This window comes from Erpetoichthys calabaricus, chromosome 3, assembly GCF_900747795.2.
Source record: "Erpetoichthys calabaricus chromosome 3, fErpCal1.3, whole genome shotgun sequence".
NCBI classification, from domain to species: domain Eukaryota; kingdom Metazoa; phylum Chordata; class Cladistia; order Polypteriformes; family Polypteridae; genus Erpetoichthys; species Erpetoichthys calabaricus.
This window is the reverse complement of record NC_041396.2, coordinates 237,188,725-237,199,195: the sequence shown is the minus strand read 5'-3', so window position 1 is coordinate 237,199,195 and position 10,471 is coordinate 237,188,725. Positions and strand designations below refer to the sequence as shown.

The window sequence follows — 10,471 nt, the reverse complement described above, 5'->3', positions numbered from 1 at the left end:
GATAACATGAACTTATGAAACATTTTTCATTTTCATCTTTAATTTAAAATAATTTGAGGTCGTAATTAGGTAAGCAAACTCTTGTACTTTTGCGCAAAATCGTATATATTTACTTATGAAATATGAATATATTCGGTATTTTAATTGAAATTCTCAAAAAACAGGCAACTACAAAGAAGTATTAAGGTAACAACATTCAATGAAAAGACTCAATGACTATAAATTAGAAACTTACAAAACTATTTCAATGCAGAACAATAAGGGAATTGACACTTAATGCTCACTCATTAAACTGATCAGTGATGATTCCGGACTGCATATTTTACAAGTTATTAAAAGTTTAAATGATTTTCTAAACCAGGGGTAAAATAGAGCATATATGATTGGATTAAGACCAGAGTTAACATATCCTATCCAAAAGCATGCCGAGGCTACTACAGAAGGTACTGCAAAATTCATGAACTGGTTAAGGAGAGAACACACGTAGAATGGTAGAAAACACAGAAGAAAAACAGTGACCACTATACCTAACGTTTTTGCTGCCTTTCTTTCCGATTTTTTAGAAACATTCTTATTCTTTCCTATAGAGTTCCTTTGCTGAGTAGAAATTGTTTTCGCATGCCGTTTTGCAATTAGAAAAATCTTCGCATAAAGCGTTACTATTATAGAAACTGGTAGAAGAAACGAATATATAAGATCTATCGTAGCCCATGTAGAACTGAACACAAAAGTACAGTCACCTGGACAAGGATCTACTCCAATAACTCCCTCAGTATTTCCACCAGAAAGGATCATTGTACTACTGTATGTGACGGTTGAAATCCAGATTGCTGCAACAGCCATGGCGCCGATCTTAACCGTTATCTTATTCGAATAAGTTAATGGATGGCAAATAGCGATGTATCGGTCAATAGCAATCACAGCCAAATTAATAATTGAAGTTGTAGTTAAAAGAGCAAGGAAGAATGAATATACAAAGCAAAATACTTCACCAAAATACCAGCATGTTTCTATGGACTGAATGGTAATGATGGGCATAATTAAAACGCCAACAAAAAAATCTGCTACGGCCAAAGACAGAATTAGGAGATTTGTTGGTGTATGAAGTTGATTAAAATGAGATATAGAAATAATTACCACTAAATTTCCACAAAATGTTACTACTACATAAACGCCCGCCAGAATGTAAAGCAGCAGTGAAGTAGAAGGCGTTCGAACTTCTTTTGTGCAGGAGACATTGCCTGGATAGTAACAGAAATACTCCACGTGATCGATTAGCTCGTCTTGCATTGCAGTTGATTAGAGGTCGGCGCTCATGTAACTGAAGTAGCTGCTCTGTCACATTATATTAGAGTGCGATCCTGTAATAAACACGGGAGGCACTGCGTCGGAGGTGCTTTTATATCCGTAACAGGCACCTTTTTTTTGAACATCTCCAGTGTTTACTTGTTTAGTGGCGTATTTAGGTTTGAATCAAATGTAGGAAAATACTTGATTTGAAATTCATAGTCATTTGCATACATTGAAATGTTTCTTTTTATTTTTAAGTTAGTATATGGTATCCACAACTTAAATAACAGTTTTTTATTTCCCTTTTGACCGTACATTTTCAGAAAAGTAAAACTGGATAATTATTACACAGAAGAAATTATGCTTTCAGACATTCCACAGTATTTTTTCCAGCAAATGCCAAAAGTTATTAATATGAAGCTAATGGAAAGTTAAAGTCTGCCTAGGCAGCACTGGTGCTAGGCAAGACATACCTTAGCTTTGAAAAGAGTAACATTCAAAACAAACAGAAGCAAACTGCAGTTATTGCTGTAAAGATCTGATTGAATATATGTGCAATACAGTAATGCATGTCTATATGAGCACAGAGCATTAAAAGTTCCCAGCTTACACTGTACTGGGGCTTACAAATATGTTGTATTCTCTAAATCCAACATATAATTAACAATTAGAAAATTGCTTCAGCATGCCATAAAAAAAAGAAGAGTTGATTTAGTCCTTTTTATTTTAAATAGCCACATTAACAGAATGCACCATCACGTGCACCAGGTAGCGCTGGTAGAGTCTGCAAATAAAGACTGGGATATATTAAAATAATATCATACAATGTGAAGCAAAAATAATAACTTGGTAAATTTATTGGAAGGACTATCAAACTATACTTTAAAAATAATGGTTCTAATTTTAAAGGGTTATGTGGAACTAGAACCACTATTAGACAAAGGAACTTTTCATTCGTGGAAGGTCTTTTTTGCATATATATTTGGTTCTTTGGGCTTTGAAAAAGTTTCTGATATGCAGGAAAAACAGAAATCTGTAATATATACTATGCAGCAAGTGTCACTTTAATATCAGAAACCCACTAGTATTTAAAAAAAAATCATCCATTCATGGATAGTTATGGAACTTATGAATTTAAATAAATAGTTCATTTTTAGAGTATTAGAACATTTGGAAACAAGACCACGCCATTCAGCCCAAAAGATATTATTAGTCTTATCCATTTACTTCCTCCAAAATATCATTAAGGTTAGTTTTGAAGGTATTTAATGTCCTTCTCTCTACTATGTAGGCACTTATTCCAGGTGTCCCTGTGTTCTCATTAAACTCATTTGAAATAACTGTCTCAATCCACTGTACAAATTCCCTTCATAATTTTAAACACTTCAATCATGTCATCTCTTAACACTAGAATCTCTGAAGCCTAAAGTCTCAATACCGAGACACCTTAAATTCCTTTGTGCTACTCAAAATGGGGAGAGTCTGGGAGTGAACTCACAACCGTTTGCTTACGATGCAACAGATCTTACCTCTACGGCAGCCAAAGACACATCGAGTTTCTGTCGATTGATATTTGGGCTTGGGTTTTTACTCATTAACAGCAACATGTAAATTGAATGATTTCTTTTCCTTTGGTCATGATCTTGAATAAAAGCACACTTGTTTTGTTGTAAGTTTTGTGAAAGTGTTTATTTGATACTTGGTCTTCAGTCTTCACACATTAAACACTTCACATCAGCAGTTTGTCATTATTACTAAAACATAAAAAAAGTTTCTATGTGTATTTTTACGTGTTCAGCATTCCTTGCCTCACCTTTCCTGTCATCCTACACTTACCCAGATCATTGTACACACGGACCACACATGAAATGTACGTATTCCAAATAAAAATATATTATTCTCCTCTACAATTCCAGACACCTCACACCCAGATAAACAGACTTGGGCTGGAAGAACTTCAGCTGCATCAGTGGGGTATGGGATAGCAGGCTGCTTGTGCCGATTGACACATTTGCAAAACAAAAGACGCCGATGGAGGGGTGTGAAGGAATTACGGTGGCCCGGCATTAAGACTTTTTTCATAGATTTCTGAGATTCCAGTGTTACTCATTTCGTGTACACTGAAATCCTCAGCTGTTTCAATCTTTCTTCATAACTCATAACCTGCAGTCTTGAAATCAGTTTAATTACTATTCTCTGGATGTTTTCAAGTGTAACCTGCATACCAAAACTGTACAAGCACTCCTGATGAGGCCACACCAGTGTATTATAAATTTTGAACATAGCTTTGTTTGACTTGTAAATAACCTGGTATTCTATTAATGGCTTCTGAACACTGCCTGGAGATTGATAGTGAGATGTCCACTATGACTCCTAAATCCAACTCATTTGGCATACTTTCGATTTTCAGACCCATCATTGTGTATTCAAGCCTAACATTATTACTTCCATTATGTAACACTTTATATTCGCTTACAATAAATCTCATCTGCCACAAATCTACCCAAGCCTGTATGCCGTTAAAGCCTCTTTCTACTTAAAAAATCAAGATTTTCTGCCAATCCACCTAGCCTAGTAGCATTTGTGAACTTACACGTTTGTTATCTGTATTCCTATCCAAATCATTTATGTATATTAAGAATAGCAGTGGCCCAAGCAGTAATTCCTGAGGAACATCACTCTTAACTTCACCCAATTCTGATAAGGTTTCTTGCACTATAACCCTCTGCTTTCTGTGTTTTAGTCAATTTTGCACCCATCTACGTAGTACACCCTGAACTGGGACCTTATAAAATGCCTTTTGAAAGTCAAGATAAAAAATATCATCTGCACAACTCTGATTATATATTTTTGTTCCATCTGTAGAGAATTTCAGCATGTTAGTAAAACATGAATTTCTTCATCTATATTCATACTGACTGCGCATTAAGCTTATTGGCCTATAGTTGCTTGGATCTGGCCGATCACCCTATCTTTATAATGGAATAATATTTACCAATTAACCCAATGAGCAGTGACTTGATAAAAATACATGTCAATAGTTTATACAAGTACTCACTGACTTTCTTAAGCACTTGTGGATAAATATTATCTGGTTCTGTGTCTCATTTTATTTCATTCTATTTAACACACTGTAAAACCTAATAAGTTGGCTTTACTTAAAAAAAGTATGCAAACTCGTTGCCTCAAAAAAATTAAGTTTTTAAATCTTGAGAAAATAAGTACAATTAACTTGTAATATTTAAGTTAGCAGAACTTAAAATAAATTGATAAATCTAAGTATGGTGAAATTACATAACGTAATTAAAAGAACTTAAAGCTATCCAGTATATTTAAATTAAAGAAAATGCTTTGTGTAAACTTGTTTTCATTCTCAGTGTACATGATAAAACTCAGTTGCCCTAACTTAAGCAAATAATTTAATTCAAATTGTTCATAGCCCTAGTCATTAATTGTGTCTCAATTATATTGTACCAGCTATATTACTACTTCATTTACATATATTCACACTAAATGACCATTTAAAACAATGTCTTAACAACACAGATTGAGTTATTTCAGCTGACATTTATTTTAGAAATGCAAAATCTAGTTCCAAAATGTTTAAATAAGTAGCTGCACAGGTTTTCCCATTCTGACATCAAATATGAACACGAGGCACCTCCAGACATTTATTTAAAACCAGTGCTGAAGTGCTTAAAACATGTACTGGAGACTTAAGGTATGAGTGACTTAAAGTAATCAGGTACTGCAAGTGAAATAAACAAAATAAGGAAATCATAATACCACAATGTGGACCTCAAATGCTTTAACAAGAGGTATGCTTATTATGGTTAAGTTTCATGCCATCTTCTCAAAACAGTCAACATTTCAGAAAAAAAATAAACTATTTACTTATAAAATTCAAGTACATTTTTTCACAAAAATAAAACTTTCAAATGGTATATAGAAACAGGCACTCAGCCTCTTCTGTTTTCTCACAGAACAATTATTAGAGAAAAGTGCAACTTGCAGAACAAAGGAGTCTATGGCTAGTTTACCAATAGACTGTTCTTAAGTGTTAACAGTTTTGGTGGGAGGCTTTTGCCTCGCAGATCCAGCATGACCATTTGGATGAATTTCAGAGTGTTTGCCATTCATTTTGGATAGTCCAAGTGTAACGCATACGTCAGCCCAAACAACAGGAAAACTGCCTGAGGAAAGTTCTTGATATTATCCATGGCAATAACTCCCTCAAGAACAATGGCTGTGGATATGGGCAGAGAACTTGGGCCATATTCACTCGGAACAGTCAAGACACCAACTGTCAGAGAGGCCAAGGCTTCTTCTTTTGTGGTGTCCTATGGAGAAGCAACAGAAACAAAATAATTCTATTAGTTCCAAGATACTCTGGTGATCAGCAATCTCAAAATAATGGTATGGAGGCAATACTGACCCCTCATAGTGGTCTCAGATATTGCTTTCTGAGTGTGTAATCTGAGGATATTTACTCCAGAACCATCTAGTATACAGTTGGACACCCAGAACTAAAGACACCAGTTTCAACCAGACCGTTGTTTTACCATTTCTGCTCGCAGTGGAAGTGACTACTGAACCTCGGGTACAAAACAAGTAGTTAGCTCAATACTTTAACAATGAAAGCTGAGCTGACACAGTGTAATACCGGTGTAATAAAAGTTTAAGTTGTTTTAGTTGCATGCCAAGTACCTTAATTATTTATTTTACCCTCTTTGTCCAGGCATAATGTTGGTAGTTGTACATCATACAGGGCATATGTAATTTTTGCTTGTTAAAAGTAATACATTTAATGTATTTAGGAAAATTAATATTTCACTACTGTTTATTTTGGACAAATGCAAAGTTTAGTAGACAAACAACTTTTGTATTCCAGAACTTACGAAGCATGACATGTAGAAGTAACTGGAGTCATCGCCTAGTACAATGGGAAGGCCGTTGATGACAATTGCACGCCGTGCAGTCACATCTGGTGTCTGTTGATACAGAAAAACTCCTCCAAGAAACAATTTCTGAGAAATAAGCACAGACTGAGATAGAAAATTATATTATCTGTGTTTCAACTAAAAGTGAGGCAAATTTGAAATGTCAAACCAAGAAAATGTGAATCAGGACTGATTATATTAATGCAAATAAAGAGAAGACATGTAGTGTACTCAGCAGGTGGTGTTATAGCCTACTTGACACCTAATTCTTCCAAAAAAACCAAAAAATTGTTGTTTGCAGCACACAATGACTATATTGTTGGCTATATTGTTTGATCTAAAAACCTTTAACAGAGTTTTTATACACTCGTCACCCCATGCTAGTGTATAAACATTTTTGGGAATTACGGGAGTTTTTTGAGAATCTGGTCATTTTTTTTCCATCCTTGTCTGATGCAATGCCTCACAATATGGTTTAAAAGAGATTGATGACATGATCTTAATCAGACAGGGGGGTAACTTTTCATGGTACACCTTTGAAGTAACAACATAGGAACAACAATGATGAAAAAGAGTTATAAGTCACTCACCATCAAGTCAATTTGCTGCTTCAGTCCTGTCAGTTTCTTTCCAACAGTTCCTTTTTTGCAACTGAACAGTTGGATGAAGCTTGGTGTGTATTGGTCCAGAGCCTCAAACAAATCTCCTTCAAGATTCTTACTGGCAATTCTGTTAATGGAATGTTAGATCCATTAATTTTGAGATGAGAGACCCATTTGGTTGTTTTTTCTTCATCTCCTCTACGAGCATATTTCTGTCATCTTCAAGGCTTTTTTCATGCAGGCCTTCAGGCAAAACTAAAAATAATTACACAAAGGAGTATGATTAGATTAGATAACAAAGCGGTTTGCCACAATGTTTGATAATCATGTCCCATGTTACTAAAGCAGGTCATGTTCAACATGCGCTACTTCGCATGACGTCGACAGTGGACGCTGAATGTGTGCGACTTTCAAATGCAGGTTATCAGGGATCCAGCGCAGCTAACATTAAAGATTGAAAATTTTTTCCCCTTCCTGACTAGACAACTGAGAAAATTATTGCAAGCCTGCTACTAAACCACTTAATGTTGTGCACGTTACATTCGCTCCACGCAACTCTACAAACATACATTAAGACAAATATATAAACGTACTGTTTCATTCACAACGCGATTATGGGTGAGTTTAACACTTTCCTGTTCTCATCCCAAATTAAGAAATGGTGTCAATGGACAAGAAGCAAAGCAAAAAAGGAAAAGCAACCGACTTTCTGCGATAATGGACAAAGACTGTGGCAGAGTTTAGCACAGATTCTCTCCCGTGCAAGCACAACAGACTGGCGCTCATTAACAAAAGTAAAACAGTGTGAAAAAGGATGAAAATAAAGGTACTCGCCAAATTAGTGTACCAAGTACCACAGTCACCGGTATATGCTGACAACAATGAGCACAACTGGTGAGATGACGTCTGGCTGCACCTAAACTTGTATGGCATGTCCACAAAATGCCGTAAAACGCGCCAAGTATAGTTGAGCAGTTCTCTGCGCATGCCCGAGCTTTTCAAATAAATTCTGATGATGTACTTCACCGTAATTTAATACTTTATTGTTCTTTGGTCTTTTTTTTTTATTCATTGAGAAAATATTATTATTATTTAATTTTTTTGTTTATTTTTCTAAAATGGGTTACATTTCAATTTATTACAATAACTCATACTGTACATCAACCAATAAACACAAACTACTTGATAATTTCTATTATACAATTATTATAACTCAATCAGCTACCAAACCAAGAGTAAGAGTACAGTGTATGAAAAAAAAAACAAACTCTAATTTGTTGTCTTGTGTAAAGTGGACTGAAATTCCGCCCCCCACTGCCACAGTGTTTACATACTTACTTTTATTAAGTTAATTCAGCTAAAGGACATTAATTTACTTAAGCTCTTACAACTAAAAGTACACATGACTTATTTAAGATGAGTGTTATTAACAAGTTTATAAAAATTAAGTTGTATCAACTCAGTATCGTCTATTAAATTTAATATTACGTTTCATAGTGCATGAGCAGTGCTTCTCCTTTCACAATTTCCTAAATCCCTCAGTGCCTCCTTTGTAGTCTCTGTCACCGCTGGGAGGTTATGCATTTTGTCAAATGTGAAGAAATCAGAAAAATACATGTTTACCGCATCTGCTATTTCACTGTCTGTATATTTTAATTCCCCTTCATTATTCCTGATACACTTCACCTCCTCTTTGAAACTTCTTTTTCAACTAAAATAATGAATCTCTTTTAGTCATTTTCCATCTTATCTGCCATATTCTTCTCTAACTTCCTTTTAGCTTTCCTAATATACTTCTAATTGGTTGTCCTTATACTCTCATACACAACATTAGAGTTAGTCTTATAGACCATATACAATGCCTTTTTGTTTCAATTTAAATTTCTTTTTTTTTATCTCCCTACCTTCCCACGGTATTTTTTAAATTTTTATTTTCAACTTTTTGGATGTACCTGTTTTGCATTTTATCTGAAACATTTTTAAACTTGTTTAGCTGCTTCTTGACTGTCTCCACACTTTAGTGCTTATCCCAGTTTATCCCTTTAAGACTTTGACACATCTGTTCAAAATTTGCCCTATCAAATTTTATTGCTGTGCCCAAACAGTAAGAATTGTATTATATTATGATCACTTGACCCTAGCAGTTAAATCACCTCTAAACCATCTGTTCTGTCCAGATTATTACAATTTATTAAAGCTAGACAGGCCTCTCTCGATGTTGGCGCGTTAAGATAACTGTGTTAAACAACAGTCATTCCTGCATTTGTACTTCACTCTTTCCAAGTGTATCCCAGTTAATATTTGAGTAGTTAAAGTCCCCATTGACTATAATATTCCCCTTTAAACTTGCATTTTTAATATTATTAAAATCATACTCATTGAAATTACTATATGTATTGGGGGGATCTATTGCTCACTCTTAAAATAAGATCTCTGTTCTTAATGTTTTCCAGATTAATCCAGAGTTCCTCACTGAGATGTTGCTCATCCTCCAACTGAAGAAGACTTGCATTTAAATTCTGTTTTGCGTAAATGGCACCCCCCTTTCTGTTTTTTCTATCCCTCCTAAAAAGTTTACTCATCTATGTGATACTCATCCCCATTGTTGTTATCTAGCCAGGATTCTGTTAATGCTATAATATCATAATTATGTTCAGGTACATTTAACTAATTTATTTTGTTTTATTTTTGATACTTCTAGCATTAAGGCAAGCTATTCTTAAGGTGTTTCTTACTTTACCTTTGCACTTAAACTTTTGGTTAGAATTTACTTTTCTATGCATACAACATTTCTTTTCACACCATTGTTCATCCCATCATGTGCAGTTCTAAAACTGGTCTGTTCTAAACTACCTGCCCCTCTGTTCCCTACTTTAAACAATCCTTGATTAACGTATTCATATGCCTCACCAACACATTGATGCTCCTCTGTTTCAGATGTAACTTGTTATGGAGGAATATGTTTCATTTTTTCCAACAGGAGTGCCCAATAAACCTAAACACTTCTTAAATACTACAACATTTAAGCCACGTGCTAAGCCTTCTGATCACCACAATCTTAACTGAACTGGCTTGTGGAACAGGTAGAACTTTGAAGAAGACTACACTCTCAGTTCTGCTTCTCAACCAGTCACCTAAGTCTTTAAATTTGGATTGCAGAACTAACATCTACCCTAGTGACAAGAAGTGAAAAGTGAAACCAGTAAATATACAGTAAAAAGAAATAACCAAAAAATAATATACAGTATTATTTATGTTAAATATTCAGTATGTATGTAAATATATTTATTAATAGTTACTGTAATTTTTTTTGAAATCAAACTAAAATCGATTGAGCAAACACTAAATGCATGATCTTATGAGATAAGGTTTTAAAAACAGAAATGTTTATCCATTCAGATCACAGTAATATAAACAAATAACATGAACTACATCAAAAAGCTTTGTATTCAACAGTATATATAAAGAAAATCCTGAACTAGGCTGTGTTTCCCCAAAATGATTACTTTTAGCAAATAAAAAACAACTTTACAATGCATGTAGGCAAAGTAACAGTGAGTCCCCAAAACCCTCTTAATCGGCCACTTTACAAGTGATGTTTATTTGTTAAGCTGGCGTATGAATTAACGTACAGTAAAT

The 10,471-nt window shown here is 34.6% G+C and overlaps 1 protein-coding gene across 1 annotated transcript; it reads right to left on the bottom strand.

Moving 5' to 3' along the window:
• Window positions 1-273: 273 nt before the first annotated feature.
• LOC127527105 (trace amine-associated receptor 13c-like) lies at window positions 274-1,310 on the bottom strand. The gene has a single exon (XM_051924741.1). It carries the CDS (start codon window positions 1,288-1,290, stop codon window positions 274-276), a length of 1,017 nt encoding a protein of 338 aa, XP_051780701.1. The 5' UTR covers window positions 1,291-1,310.
• Between the last annotated feature and the right edge of the window lie 9,161 nt (window positions 1,311-10,471).

Bases quoted from the DNA above. Each gene is read 5' to 3' on its own strand.
- LOC127527105 (XM_051924741.1), bottom strand. From the start codon at position 1,290: ATGCAAGACGAGCTAATCGATCACGTGGAGTATTTCTGTTACTATCCA.